Source organism: Cyprinodon tularosa, unplaced genomic scaffold, assembly GCF_016077235.1.
Source record: "Cyprinodon tularosa strain WSP-4 unplaced genomic scaffold, ASM1607723v1 ctg45, whole genome shotgun sequence".
Lineage (NCBI taxonomy): Eukaryota > Metazoa > Chordata > Actinopteri > Cyprinodontiformes > Cyprinodontidae > Cyprinodon > Cyprinodon tularosa.
Window position 1 is genome coordinate 1852885 of NW_024039174.1, and position 15933 is coordinate 1868817.

At 39.0% G+C, this 15933-nt stretch overlaps 1 protein-coding gene across 6 annotated transcripts in view; it reads right to left on the bottom strand.

Moving 5' to 3' along the window:
- Positions 1-3472: 3472 nt before the first annotated feature.
- Positions 3473-15933, bottom strand: part of rnf220a (ring finger protein 220a) — a 183204-nt gene continuing 170743 nt past the window's right edge. For 4 of the 6 annotated variants that reach the window (XM_038300448.1, XM_038300447.1, XM_038300445.1 and 1 more), the window contains 4 exons: positions 13799-13910; positions 10631-10825; positions 10172-10246; positions 3473-5144 (listed from right to left, as the gene is read on the bottom strand). In XM_038300448.1, the coding sequence (XP_038156376.1) occupies positions 5073-5144; positions 10172-10246; positions 10631-10825; positions 13799-13910 (454 nt within the window). In that variant the 3' untranslated portion in view covers positions 3473-5072. The remainder of the gene's footprint in view (positions 5145-10171; positions 10247-10630; positions 10826-13798; positions 13911-15933) is intronic. The other 2 variants (XM_038300450.1, XM_038300449.1) reach the window with 1 other exon arrangement.

Consider the following 15933-nt stretch of genomic DNA (forward strand, 5'->3'; position numbering starts at 1 on the left):
CTGGTGAACCACTTTGTGGCATGGTGTGGAAACAATCATTTCATCCTGAATGTCAACAAAACAAGGGAGATGACTGTAGATTTCAGAAGAAACAGGAACAAAATGAATCCTGTTAAAATCATGGGGGGGAAAAAGTGAAGGTGATAGAAGAGTTTAAATACCTTGGTTTTCACTTGGTCAACAAACTATGCTGGAGACACAACTGTGAAGCCGTCTACAAGACGGGACAGCAACGACTGTGCTTTCTAAGGAAACTTAGGTCCTTCTGTGTTTGAAACAAGAGACTACATATCTTCTATAAATCTTTTGGAGAGTAGGGCTGGGTATTTTCCCAGTCCTGAATCAATTCGATTTTGATTCATACAGTTCTAAATCAATTAATTTCGATTCGATCTGTTTTTACAATAATGAAAGTGGTTCAACTGTGTTTCAAAATACTCATGTATTTTGTTTTTTTCCTGTCACATTAAATGCAAAGTGCAAACTTGTAAATCAGACAGTTTAAACATAAGATGTGAACAAAACTGTCTCAAAAGTGCAAACTTGTTTTTGACAAGTAAAAAAAAAAGTGAAGCCTCACTCGAGCAAGCAGACGTGACACAGAAGACATGAGCTGCATTATCTTCAATGCACAAACCGTATTTGCAGCGTTGACTGTAACAACTACAGGGTGTTTTCTGGTCAGCCCCCATTTGTTAATGTCTTCGGTCAACCAATTGGGTATATTTGCAGCTGTCTGGCTTGAAGTTATCTTGAGTGCATCTTTCCTGCTCATTTGAATGTGAATGTCACCATAAAATGAATTGATCTCATTCCCTAGACATCGATTCAAAAACGATTAAATCGATTTTTTTACCCAGCCCAATTGGAGAGTGTGATTTCTTCCTCCATAATCTGCTGAGATAACAGCATCAGATCAAATGATGTTAAAAAGCTCAACAAGCTAAAAAAGAAAGTTGTCTCTGTTCTAGGAACTCCTCCAGAACCTTAAGACTGTTTCACAAAGAATTCTTCATAAAGTAAATGGTAAATATGCATCTTCTTCAGAAAATTTTTAAAAAGTGTCTTCAGGAAGAGGCTTCTCAAGAACTGGTAGAAGACACACTGATACAGAAGAACTTTCTTGCCTACAGCTTCTACAATAACTCAATGAAAACAATATTTAATTTCCCTTTGGGATTAATAAAGTATTTTTGAATTTAATTTATCAGATACAAATTGTGTAGTAGGGTCATGATTCATTTCATTTCGTTCATTTTAAAAAAGTTAATTCAGATTTGCTGCAATCTTGTAGGTCTTGTAGAATTAAAGTCTTACCATGGTCTGAAAGCTAGCTTCCGTGACTAGAATCCATTAGACATATTGGTAGTCTGACATTTTTTTGATAGACCTCCTTTTAAACCCTTTGATAAATTCTCAGATTGATGATAACTTCAAGAGAAATTATGCAATTTGTGGTTGTGGAGTTGCGGCTTGTATCCATACATCAATGGTGATGGTATTAGTTCATTGGTGTCTGATTTATTGTAGGCATTAAGGCAGCATTTACATCTTTTAGCAGACCTAGAGTAGGTGCTTTATCAAACAGCTTGCCAATCATAGGCATCTATTTTTTATGGTCAAATCAGTTTGAACATGTGCAACAAGACCCTACTATAAATGACTAATCCCTGATTTGATATGTCTAATTAGCTTTCCTTTACTGCAAATCATCAACCTCAAGATGTGGATGGGCATTTTTTAAGGCAATGTGTAAAATCTTCTTCCGTCTCCTTTAACCACAGTTGGCTTTTACAGATGGCCGCTCACACTGAGTCTGGTTCTGCTGGAGGTGTCTTTCTGTTAAAAGTTTTTTTTTCTCTCTATTATCGCTACATACATGCTCGGTAAAAGAGAGATTGCAACAGAGTTAATGACAAAATGTGAGTGAATATTGACCCATAAGCTCATCGAGGAGGAGAATGTCTTGGAAGTCAATGATTGGATGTGATCAATTGGTTTTCCTTGATAGAAAATTTAACCCAATCTGACTCTATTGTCTCTGTGAATTGCGGCAATATAAAGAAAATTATTACTATTACTATCTTTCTAGCCCAAATTTGTTTAAGTCTATGTTTCATTCCAGATAAAAAATATATTAAGTTTGCTGTTAATCAGGGACAGGTTTTAACAGGCATGGCCATTTTTCCAGTCATTATATCTGCCATGTATGGACTGTACATAAAATGCGACTAATGTTTTAGCTTATACATTAAGGATTAACATAAAATCAGAGATGGGAAGTAAAGAAGTACAAATACTTCGTTACTGTACTCAAGTAGATTTTTCTGATATTTTTACTTTACTTTACTACTTATTTTTATGGCGACTTTTTACTTCTACTCCTTACATTTTTACACAAATATCTGTACTTTCTACTCCTTACATTTTAAAAAATTGTCTCGTTACTTTAGTTTTGAATCATTTCAATGGAGTTACCGTTATTATTTTTTACGTCATCAATACCAAATTCAATCTAATTGGATGGGAATCTACGTTGCATTTGACGCACCACTACAAGATGAATGGACAGATTCGGCGGTATTCATTCGCGGCAAATCATTGCAGCTTGGTGGCGGTGGCGTTAGCATAGTAGTATGGACGACGAGATGATTGAAATTGAACACAACGGAGATCTAGTCCTATTGGCAGACATCCATTTAAAATTTAGGCAACGGCATGAAAAAAGTAGTTTCTACTTTTACTTTTATACTTTAAGTAAATTTACCAGCCTGTACTTTGTTACTTTTACTTGAGTAAAGAAGTTTAATCAGTACTTCCACTTTTACCAGAGTATTTTTTAACACAAGTATCTGTACTTTTACTCAAGTACGGAAAGTGAGTACTTTTGCCATCTCTGCATAAAATACTGGTAAGAAATAATAATCTCCATTGAACACTACAAGAGACATGAGGACCTACAAAAAATGCAATGGAGGCCATTCAATATACAGAGATTTAATCCATGTCAACCGTTTCTTTCAAATGGGAAAGACGTGTACCATTTTCATAAACATACAAGACAAAAACTGGGACTGACAAACCTTTAAAGTTTATAATGTGAGGGACAGTCCAAGTTACGCATTTTAAAAGTCAGGTTAACAATGAAGTATCAAATCCTATTAACAGTATTTCACCTGCTGAATGAAGCTGCTGATTTATGAAGGAAAAGCTAAATTTTGATCAGTTATGACTGGAAGTGACAGATTTAATCTATAATATAGATTCAAAATGTTCAGTTGTTGCAAAACTGTAGCACAGCATTTAGGCCAGCCTGTGGAAAACCAATTTCTCTTTCAACAATGAGTCCGTTGGATTTAATAAAAAAATCCTAAAATGAGTTCATAAGAAATCTGACTATTTTTAAATATTTACCAACTTTATTTGAAACCACTTTTCACCATCCAGGTTGGGGCAAGAAGTCCACTCGTAATATTTGAGAAGTTTTATTTTTCTTTTTTTTCAATATTTCTTACAACATTACAGACATCACAGATTACATAGGTTTACAAACACAAAGCACACGACCATCTTGGCTGCTGATGCCGCTGCAGTAAAGGGGCGAAAGGGAAAATGCCATGGGTTTTTGAGATTGCCAGTACAGCCTTGGGCATCTTTCTTTTAAAGAGCCTTTACTCATGTCTTACAAAAAAGAAAAGTATGCAACTGGACCTTTTCCTTGGGATCCCTTTATGTAGCACACCATTGTGGGAATATTAGGAAAACTTTCCATTTGAGACAGGTAAGGGATAAAAAATAAGTGTTAACTATGATCTGATCATTGCGTTACTCCAACTTCGATGAGGAAGAAATGGTTAACAGAAGAAGCTTGGCTGGAAAATGTTTCAAAGAACATTATCAATGGTCTGCGTGGTTCCAGGAAATGCTGGACAAGAGGAATCTCACCTTTCAATTAAAAACTAACATCTGTCCTTGCTTTATGATCTAAAATAGTTCCTCAGGGCATCCTGCAGAAAAGCTAGATCACCTAAATCTCAACCATCTAATCTTGAGTATTTATTATTTTATCTTTTTATTCCTGTACATTCAAATAAAACTTCCACAGATCTTGTATGATCTTTTTTTTTTTTTTTTCAAAAATACAGAAGGCTTTTTATTTCAGCCATTTTTTCCCAACCAATACATTACTCCCAAACTGGCCTCTGACTTAAAAAAACAAACAAACCGATTTGAATGTATACTTTGATGTGAGTCTTTTAATGGTGATGTGTGTGAGTGTACAAGTGTGTCTGAACTCCATGTCATTTACACCCAACATTGTAAACTTACATAGAACTATATTACATGTGCTTGCACTGCATTTTGGATGGGAGAGAATTTTGGTTTACTTCACTAGAACACCACAAAAAGGGACAAAAGAGGTTTAGGAAAAGAAGGAGTGGAGAACAGCAAGTGTCAAACTTCTTTTCAAAGATTCTGAGGGTATTCTCAGTTTGGTTGAAAGCTCAATCTTGGGTGGCTGGTCTAATTTTCTTTTTGAAACACTCAAGCAGAAGTTCTGTGTGGAGAGAATTAGCATTTTTAAAACAGGAAAAAAAAAAACATAAAAAAGAAATTAACACAAAGAAGCTTTCTGTCAAGTCATCAGTGTTGCACCTGCTGTCCAGCTAGAGTCAATTTTGAAGAAGCACGGGAAAAAGTTCATCCCCAGCAGCATGAAGCTATCAGGAGTCAGCAGGACTTGTTTTTTTTTTTGGGTTGGGTCGGTGAGAGTCTCCATTGATAGAAGTCCTTCAGCAGAAGAAATCTGTTAAGAATCCTGGACTTCTGGATTCCATATTTCCTTCTCTTTATGCAAATAAACGATCAGTCAGCAAGTATCCACAAGTCACCTCTTAAAGAGTGTCAGCCTCCAAAAAGAGTCAGGGGAGCCTCAGAGACCGCCACATTGTCTCAGAATGCTCTCAGAGGCTTAGAACCTACAGTCCACAGGAGAAAATTAATTGTGACTGGGAAGAGGTGGAGTCCAGAATGAGAGAACTGGAAGAATGAAGAGGCAGCCGCTGAGCTCTTTACAGGTAGACACGCCTCAGGTCTCCAGGTGAGGTGATGGTGTTGCACTGCGGGCATAGCTTCTTGTTCCCCTGTGGTGAATGGAGAGAAAAGTTAGCCGAGGAGCTAAGAACAATTGCAGCTAAAATTTGCCTTTAAATTGAAGCTTTTATCAAGCTACATGCTGTTAGGGTCACACAGGAATGAGATCTCAAAATTGAATGTTTTGGAAAAGTTGGTTCAGTTTAGAATTTTTACTCACAAAGGTTAATCATGCACAAAATACATTTTTTGGATGTACAGATCCATATTTCTTCACTTCTGATCCCAATTTGAATCCGACACATCTGTCTTAGAGCTCTGTTTGCTTCAAGGTGTAAACGTTCACAGGAATTTCATTAGTTTCTACATCAATTGGTGAAACTTTACATTGCTTGTTTAATGACTACAGAAGTGATTCCTCCTGGCAGTGGCTAATGTATTTTAACCTATAGCTAAAGAAAAATGTTTGCGCTCTCTAATTGGGACCTTTTGAAAATGATTGAATCATTTTATTGCATTGTTGCTCATGACAGAGCTTCTACCTCTCAATAAAACGGACTCGCAAAAATCACACCGTTCTGTCCTGCTTAGCGGTGTTTTCTTGTGTTATAAGTTTTTACACTGTAGGGATGATGTGATGTTTCAATCTCAGGTTAATGTAGAGGGCAGAGGCTCTAATTTCACAACTCTGAATTATTTTTACTGTTCATGTATGTGCTTGTTAAACCCTAATATTACCTGCCTGTTAAGTGTCAAGACTCATTTTTTCCCCGGCAGTTTATCTAATTAGGACAGCTCTTAGACAACTTTTATTGTCCAAATAAATTTTTTTCAGTGCAGCTTTTCAGATAGTAAATGAACATTTTCTTCTTTCGGGATAAAAAGTATTGATCTTCATTATGTACGTAACAAAGATTTGGGAAGGAAATAGTAGCATACATACAGAGTGGAATATTCTTGACAGATAGCTCAGTCACTGCACAATCAGGTTGAACTTGATCTAAGAACACTGTAATATTTTGATATGGCTGGAGCTGGTGAAGTCTCCTCATGTACAAACGTGTATGATAAAATTTTGCGAGTTTTGATGTGGCAGGATGTGACGCTGAAAATGTATAAAATGCGTCTTTAACTGGTATTCTTGGCTGAACGTCTGAAGAAGCAAACCCAGTGCTAAGCTCTGCCATCCGTAAACTGAGCCACTTCCCTGGTCTGAGTACGATTACAATTTCTGTCAAAATCTGTTTTCATGTCTCACAGTCATTTAACATATAAACCTTATAAAGTCTTATTTAAAGTGTCAGTCCCAGGTAATCTCTTTTCAGGAAAAAAAATCAGAGAGAGAATGCTTAAACATGTAAATGTAGATCTTTCCTTTACATCGTCAACGTTTTCGAAAGCCTGACATAAGTACAGAAATTCCTGGTGACTCTTATTACATCCTTTCTAAAATGCAGGTCTAACTCAACCTGTTAACAACAGTACACCTTTTTCTCTCTTCACCCTTTCCCCTCGAGAGGTTCTCCTTTCATAACGTGCCATCTGTAGTAAAGCAGCAGGCGATAATATGGAGCTCAGGGCAGGGAGCATTCTTCCACTCTGAGTGGGTGGTCTCAAAAGCTCTCCTCCACCCCTCCATCTTTTCAGCTTCCCTTCCATCCTATTTGTTCCGTTGCAGGTACATTCCTTGTACTAATTTTCAACATGTAATGGTTATAGGAGAAATGTATAAATGACAAAGATCTGGAGATAACTGGAAACAAAAATCAAGTTAGATGTTTATTTCTTTTGCAAGATGTAGAATATGGGTCATTATGTAGACCCTACTCTGATTCAAAGCTTTTGGAATGTTACTTTTCCCTTAAGATTTAACCTCTTGAAACTTCTCTGTCAAGCTTCTGCCAGAAAAACAATCGATTCAAATTATCTTTACAATTTTTTAAAGAAGCACTGTGTGGATCCAAATTATAATACTAAAAATCTAGGAATTAAAATTTAACATCATGACAATGACTATATGTTAAGATAGCCAGAAAACTTCCATATCATATTAGCTTAACCGGGATTGACAGGATCATAGCGCTTTGTACTCATGTTCCATGAAATTACTACATCTACACATTGAATTTACTGTGTAAAATGGAAGCCAGCAAAAAAATAAAAGAAAAAAGAACAATGTTGTTTTTATTAAATAACAGTTATAGAGTCTATCATTATCATTACCAAATTTCTGATTAGAACAGATGTTTTGTCCGGTGTTTAGAAACATAGCTGAACCAGACCAGTGTCCAGTGTTTGCAAAGCTGTGGTACAAAGAGGTTTAGCCTTCAACAGATAATTATCAATCACTCATTTGATTGCACACCTGCTAATGTTTCCTACTACTGTGCAGAGAGGTCAGTAAGTGTGCTCCCATCAAGCTGCGCTCCAGCTGCCTTGCTCATTACAGCAGCCAGGAGCTGGGGGTTGTTGTTAACTAGATTCCTCGGCATTTACTTTGATCAGTTCAGCCCTCCCATTTTTACAGCTGTCTTCAGGCTATGAGTTTAATGCTTTATAAGTTAACGCCCACAGAAAAAAAACAACACATGTAGACAGAACAGTTTTTCTTGAAAACTAAATTACAGTTAAGGTAATTAATAAAACATGCTCAGCTGCCTGCTTCTTTGTACTCGGATGAAGTTCTCCATGAATCAGCATTGATTTTAGATTAAAGTCATGTTCCAAACAATCATTAACACGTATAAATGCCAAATAAAAGCTTATTAAAGGCAGACCATAATACCCCACAATGCTAAATCAGAGATGCTTGAACTAAGCTTTGATTTAATTTGAATCTAGCCTCCATAGGAGCTGCGCCTTTCACTGTACACTATTGCTGCAGTTTGTTTTTGACAGGAGCGGAGAGTTAAAGAGCATTTTAGAGCTTTATAGATACTGATTTAATATGTGATCCAAATGATCTGAAACAGAAAAAAGGAAGTGGAGGCAGATGTTTCAAAGGAAAACATAATAGCTACACTTACAGGGACATAATGGGTCAGAATAATTCCCCTTTGAGTGGTTAGATGCTATCACAGCATTCTGAATTGCATCTTTATAGGACATTTTTTTAGTCAGCTTTTAGTGTTTCATTCTGATCACTTATGTTCATATAAAAGATGCAATCAGATTGCTTTTTGCTTTTTAATCTGAATACTTTCAATCTGGCAATGAAATTTTGTGCATGTAAACGTAGCAACTGAACAAGGGCAGCATTTTTTCGTGGACTATCGCCGTCAAAATTGTTTAGGTATAGTGTAGGGCTTTTCACATTAATTAGTTTATTGATCAAATAGAAAAAGGTTCTTTAAAGAGGACTTTTTGAGAAATTATACCAGGTGAAATTTAAACATTTATACTTGTGGAGTTCTGGACAGAGCTTATTGACAGACAATTAAATTTTTTACAATTTTTGTATAATTGCTCCTCAAGGTGGGTCCTTCTGTCAGCTAAAGGCACGTTTTAGAGTCTTTAAATTCTAGTTAATGATTAATCAATTACTAAATTTTTTGATGATGATTTCAATAATCGATTAATCACGATAAATCCGATAAATTATTTCAGCAATAGTATAATGAGAGCAAATATTTGGTTAATGTAATGGTGAAGCTGGAGGAGTGTTTAATATGTATAGGTAAAGTTAAGAAAAATGTAATGACTCAGAACAGTTGGGAGGCTGTATTCTGGTGATGATAAAGGGAAATTTTCTGCATTGACCAGAGCCTGCTCTCTATGTGTGCTATGGTGGGATTACTGGTCAATCCCACCATTGGATTACTGTTCCCCAAATGGCAGGTCAGGGTGGGCTTGTGCAGAACGAAGTGCACAGAGGGGTACAGACGCTGCGCACAACGCTGCTTGAGACAAAGTTGGTAAATCTGAGTCCTACACTATAAGGTAATGTCCCCAGCACACCCAAATAGGACCATTACCATATAATCCATCTGTGTATGCTTTAGAATGATGCCAGTCCAACTTTTGCATTTACAACACACTCAATTCTTCTTGGAAGATTTTTTTTTATATTTAGGAGTGTTTTCAGGAGTTTTGATGTCAGGGATTTGCAATGACTGGAAAAACAAACCAAGCTAGCTCATCTATGTCTCTTTTGGACCATGCTTTGTGCATGTTGAAACAGAAAGAGACAAACTGCAGAGGTGGAATCCTATCATTGGATGATGGTTGAAATCACTGACCTCCTGAAAGCATCTCATTGTTTTACAAATGTTTGGAGAAAAAAAGTTGCATCCTTAAATGGTGGATTTTAAACCAGCGTTACGATTCTCTAGAGGTAAGTTATTAGTTTTGGCATTGTTTTTGAATGTGGCTTAATGCTTTAACTTTTTATTTTCCTACAATATTCAGAGCATCGGTTGCTACATGTTACATAGTATTTGTGCCCCAGCTCAGCAATACCGTGGTCATTACTTCCCAGAGATTAGAGAGTGTTACTTTTAATATGTCAGCAAGTTGAACAAGACCTGAGGGATAGGATGTGACGGAGTGGGAATAGCAGGAAAAAAGACATTAATAAGCAGCTTATTTAAAGAGATAATCCGAGAGGGAGGAAAGAATTGAGACTGTTTATTTTCCCGACTTAAACAACCCGGTTTTCTTCTACTCTTTGTTACCACATTAGCCATGGCTAATTACACCACAACTGAATATATTAGACTAACTAATAACAAACAAAATCACAGAGCTGGTGTGAACAAGGACCTGGGGCTCCATGTATTAGATATTGGAGGTCTGAGTTCACTACTTTATTCCAACATCTTAACAGGCCTTTTGGGGACTATTCCATCTAAGCTCTTCTCCTACTGAGGCTAAAAGTGTTTGCACTGCCTGGATTGTGTGTGCAATATTAGAACAAGTCATTTGGGGAATATTCCATTTTAGTTTCTCCCTGTTGGGCACGAGAACGGCGAGAAAGTCACTGACTGTGAAATGAGGCTGCAATAATTGCATAAAATGAGGAGCTGCAGGAAAAACGAGTCCGAGGAGAATGTGTGTGTGTGTTTGGGTTGAGACGTACCAAAGTCCTAAGCCAGCACTCTTCACAATGGACATGCCAGCACTGGATAGACGTGAGAGGCATCGTGTAGGAGTCCTAAAGAGAAGAGAAACATTTAGAAATCTGTCCAGATTGACCGGCAACAAACGTCACCGACACAACAACTACAACTCAAGGCTCCCTGACCAGTTCACCACTGTCCATGAAACAACACAGCCAGCAGGGTACAAACCACTGAGCAAGGCAGCACAATGAGGACGACTGAACCGCAAACCTGCAGGTGAAACACACTCACTGACACGATATTGGGCAGGCAACGACTACGGATGAAGGAAGGGCAGGAGAGGGAGGGGATGCGGGACAAAGCCATGGAGAAGCAGCGCCGGCTTTTCATCTCAAAAACAAAATGGAGAGATGACTTGGGGATAGCGGTAAGGAGGGGACGAGAGGTGCAGGAAAAGGAGGGAGGTAGTGCCTTACCCTCCGTAGGGGTTGAGGAAGGAGCCTCTTTATGCTGCTGCCGTAGCCACCAATCACAAGGCCCCTGTACAGACAGTACAGGCCGAGGGGGAGGGACTTAGGTTGCCTCTCTCCAACCTTATTGGCCAGTGGCCGGGCGCCCGACCACACCCCTATGCTCTTGATCTCTGCGCCTGGCTTGAGAGCAGGCTTTCTCTGCAGAAGGAGGGGAGGGTGAGGTCACGGAGAGGAGAATGAGGGGCGAAAGGTTGCAGCTAATCATGAAGCTAAACTCATCGTGCTCAGCGACACCAAGGTGTGACAAACAGGCTTGTGGACAAACACGAACACATACACACAGGGCCACAATGACAGCCATCAGAGGCCCGCCGACAGCCAGATAACCTGGAACTACACTGTAACCAGCAGAACCACTTTGTCTCAGTAGATAATGGTTAATCCAAGGCACTTAAGGTGTTTGCTACCATTGAGGAATTAAATGCCTTACATGGGAGAGAAACTGAAATAAAGAACTAAAATAAAATGGGCATTAAAAAATCCCTACGTGAAAAAGTCCCATGTTATTTTACCAAACAACAAACATTCATTTGTTGCTGGGATTGCATGTGACAGACCAACACAATTAAGCACATCTTTTAAAACATATTTTGCCTTTGATTTGGCTCCAACCATCCTCCTGTCATCTCTGCCCAGCTTTTCTGTTCCAGCTGAAAGACATTCCCACAGTGAAATGGTGGAACCACCATGTTTCACTTTGGGGATTGTTCGTTCAGGGTGATGTGGAGCGTTTGCTTATCACATGGTACTTTGCATGTAGGCCAATATGTAATAAAGCATCTGCTACAGAAGCCTGTACACTGGATGTCTAAAGGATCTTGAACTCAAAAAGATCGATAGATTTTTGAAAAAAAATATAACTGATCGTCCTGACAATTCAATTCAGTTTATTTATATAGCGCCAATTCACCACACGTCATCTTAATGCTCTTTACAGTTCACCAGATCATACAGTCAAATTGGTTCAAAGTTTCTATCTAAGGAAAACCGGTTGATTGCTTCGCTTCATTGACCCAAATGCAATCCCTCACACTAAGCATGCTTGTAGTGACAGTGGAGAGGAAAGACTCCCTTTTAACAGGAAGAACCAGGCTCAGTGTGAGCGGCCATCTGCTGAGGCCAACTGGGGTTCGAGGAGACAGAAGCAGAGATACAAACCCCTTACAAGGGGTTCTCAAACCCAAACTTAGGAAAGCCGCTGCTCCTCCATACTTAGCATACGTCTCTTATTTGCTTTATTTAGTAATATTTTTATGTAGATCTTAAGTTTGGGTGGACGGCCATGTTATGTCTAGTTAGGTTAAATAACACAAGCTTGCTTTATACTTCCCCACAGCTTCACTTCATGTGCACCACACTTCAAATCTTTTTTGCAAAAGCTTTTCAAAGTCATGGACCTTTTCTTTCTAATTGTGCAGCAGTATGTGCTGGTATACCCAACAGAATTCCAATGACGCTTCAAATTGTAATCCAACAAAAGGGGGAGTTTAATGGTTTCAAAGCATAATATTTCAAGATCTGTACTTTTTTGCATTGCTTTCCTACAAAATTACATCTTTTTTCAAATGGCAGTTCATTTTAACAATATGGCGTCCAGAGAAAGCTAAGAATAACCAAACTTTCCAACATGACCAGTAGATGGGGATAGACATCCACTGTAGCTGCTGTACTGAAGAGCCAAGCTGCCCATAAGCCAAGGATGGAGAAAAATTTGCCAACATGGTGGCAGCAGGACTAAGTCTCTTTAAAATAACTACGAAAAAAAAAAAATGAAGGAAAAGTTATAAGTCATAAAGTTAATTATTCAGTGAGAAGCTGTCTTTATGTAGGGAACTCCTTACTGCTTAATAATATACTCTGATCACTAAGCCAACTCTGCTTTTTTTGTATTTCTGTATGAACTTTAAGGCTCAGAGAAAACCTGCAGCTCCTATTCAATCTGCCCGTCCCTGGCAATAAATACGGCTAATCTGATGACTTTTAATTTCAGACAAAGTGACAGGACAGGACGGAGACAACCTTAAGACAGACAGAGATAGATTAGAAGAAGGGGTGTGTACACATATTTGCGTTCCTTTCTGGGCCCCGGAGTGTGAGAGAGATAAGGGACAGTGACAGATGAGTGGTGAAGAGCTGCGTGTCCACGGGGCAGTGAGTGATCGATCGCTGTGCCTTGCCCTCCGCGTCACCTCAGGCACTAAGTGACCTTTAGGAAGCGCAGGCGTTGGTAATTACCCGTTTTACACACACACACAGGAACAGAATGCCAATGCTGAAGTCTCTACAAGCTTGAAGGATGACAGGATGGGTACTTGACATAAAGTGGGGGGCACAAACACTGATCACAGGATGTAACCTCGTGTGGGAGGGCTCTGATAAACATGAATATTTTCCTCCTTTGGAATGATATGGTCACTCAGAGATCTAATTTTTCTGAGCAGTGAATCTCATTAGCTGTCAAAGAAAACTGCAAACTGCACAGCACGTTTTCCATCAGTGTGTGAGTGTGTGTGTGAATGGGTGAATGAATGTAGTGTAAAGCGCTTTGGTCAGGTCTCCTAACCTGAATAAAGGCGCAATATAAGTACATGCCATTTACCATTGCCATGCCAACTCTGTTAATATAAAGAACTGGCACATGGATTTGGTGGCAAAGCATTTATTTGCATAAGAAAACAATTACATCCTCTTCGGCCATGCAAGCCCTAATCCAACATAACAAAAGTTGCACAACACTCAAGCGTGGTGCTGCTCATAGCATGCACATGGGGGCAGAACAAGCAGGCAGCAGGCGAGATACAGAGAAACTGCAGATTTCTTTAATATCAACATGTAGAAAGGTAAGAAATTTTAGGAAGAAAATAATAAATAGAAAAAAAGCACCTCTTGCCTCAGTGACAAAAATTGCTTGTCTTATTAAAAAGGATCAATTGGATTGAGGCCTGGACTTTAACTAGGCCATTCCACCATATGAATCAGCTTTGGTCTGTCTGTTTCTATGCTAAGGGTCACTCCTCTACAACTTATAAAGAGAAAATACTCTTGGAAGATCTCCAAGCTGAGGCATGATGTGCTGCCTGATGAACAGCTTTTCCAGGAGTTTATACTCACCATGCAGATAAGACACTTGTATCGGTCTCCTCGCAGGATCTGCTTCTCCAGCTCCCGGATTCGGGCCTTCAGAGCCTCCATAGTGGTAGCTGTGGACTCTTCCTCTGTCACCCTAGAGCACAGAAAAAAAGATTAGAAACATGAGAAATATTAAGGCAGTTCATAGCTATAAAGAGAACTCTCCTAAGGTTAACCTAAAAACAACATCCTATTTGCTCCTCATATTTGTTCAGCTTGACATTTAAGTAAAATCTGAACTGATTATTTCTACATTAGACATATTTTATGTTGGTATAAGTAAGCATTTACCTCAGTTATTTATTGATGACTCAAAACCCCTTATCTCCATGGTTTTAATATTTTCCCCACATTCATTTATACAAGTCAGATATATTCCCTGCCTTTAATATTATTATTATTATATATTTGGTGGAGCTTTACATCCTTTCTCTTCCTCCTCTTGCCATCCTTTACTCCCTCCAGTTGCCTTTTTTTCCCCACTGCCTATAAGGAGACTCTGACTAATGTGTAGCGTGATGCCAGAAAATGTGCATTTAACACTGTTCAACAGCATATGAAGCAGCCATAACTAAATCAATACCAACCACAAACGTTGATGATAATTCGGTGCAGCGAGTCGAGAGCACACGGCGAGATGTTTATTACAGCCATCCATTCGCTCTCGGCCGAGATGCACTGGGTGTGTTTGTGTGTTTCGTGGAGTGTGTGTGTGTTTATGGTGATGTGGTCATTTTGCAGCCTGATAGCTTGGTGATCTATGGTATTGATCTGGCAGGGGAAGGACAAGCAGAGAGAAGGAAGGGACAGTAAACGCAAGCAGTAAGTAGCTCTGTGTGATATGGCTCCATTTCCACCGTCCGCACACGAAACAAAGACCACAGGAAATATAACGCTGGATAACTTTCTCATTTTCCTTTCTAAGTGTGACACCAATCGTTTCAGGCCATTTATACTTCAATATATACACTATAAAATCTAGTTTATGATACCAAAGTAGCCTAAAATGTTTAAAAGTTTTTTTTTTAACTAAAAAGTTAACTTATGATGCAAAACCACTTTGAAAAAGATGGTATAGAAAGAGTTGAAATTACCAGCTTTTTATTAGCCTGACGTAGTCCGACTCAATTCTAGTCAGAATGTGAGTCTGATACTGCTCCATAGAGCTGTGATTATGGGGCGTGTTTCGAACGAACCAGGAAAAAAAATGCCTCTGCACTCAATTGGATAGATCTACAACCAATAAGAGCAACGGAGTGCGTGACGTATGTTAAGCGAGGCATAGTTGTTGTCCACAAAAATCAAAGCGTGCAGTTTCACGCCTAGAATAAGAAGATGAGACTTGATCGCGTTTCTCTGTTCCTCTTTTAAAATTAATTTGCTGTCGATATCTTCTAGAACAGACCTAATAGCAGAATCTACTCACCCAAACTCTCCAGCGGCAGCCATTATTGTTGTCACCCTAGCGCGCTTTGGTCACGTGGTTGATTACGTTACTCTTGATCATCTGTCCATCATCGTATAAAGCCCGCCCTGACAATTTGATTGGATCGCCTGACAGTGGGCGATAATACTCGCGCTACTATGGAGCAGAGCCAGACCGAACTTCCCCGAACTCAAACCTTGTGGGCGGGACTAAGTTCTGACTGGCACCCAGGCTAGCTTTTTATAGGCGCATCGAGAGGAAGTTTTTTTTAAATGTTACCCTTCACCACCAGTTTCTGTACACTGCTGTTCAGCTGGATTAAGGAAACCTCTTCTATTATTTCTCACTTATAGAGACTAGTTAAATCCAAATTTAATGCTGCAATCTGACAGGTCAGATATTCTTACTCTTAGCGAACATATTCACTTATTGTAATGTATGGGGATTTTTGTTTTCTGCATTATGACCCAACCCCTTGGGGAGCAGTGGGCTGCCATTGTGTGGCGCCTGGAGAGCAATCAGAGATAAGGTTTTTTCCTCAGGAACCGAGAGGGCAGGCTGAGGGGATCAAACCGGGTACTTTCAAACCTTCTAACCACCATGCCAACACTCCCCAGGAAACAGTGTCACCAGTCTACTATTTGTCCAGCAAGCTGATTTGGATAAAAATTGGATAACTTTCTACATTTTT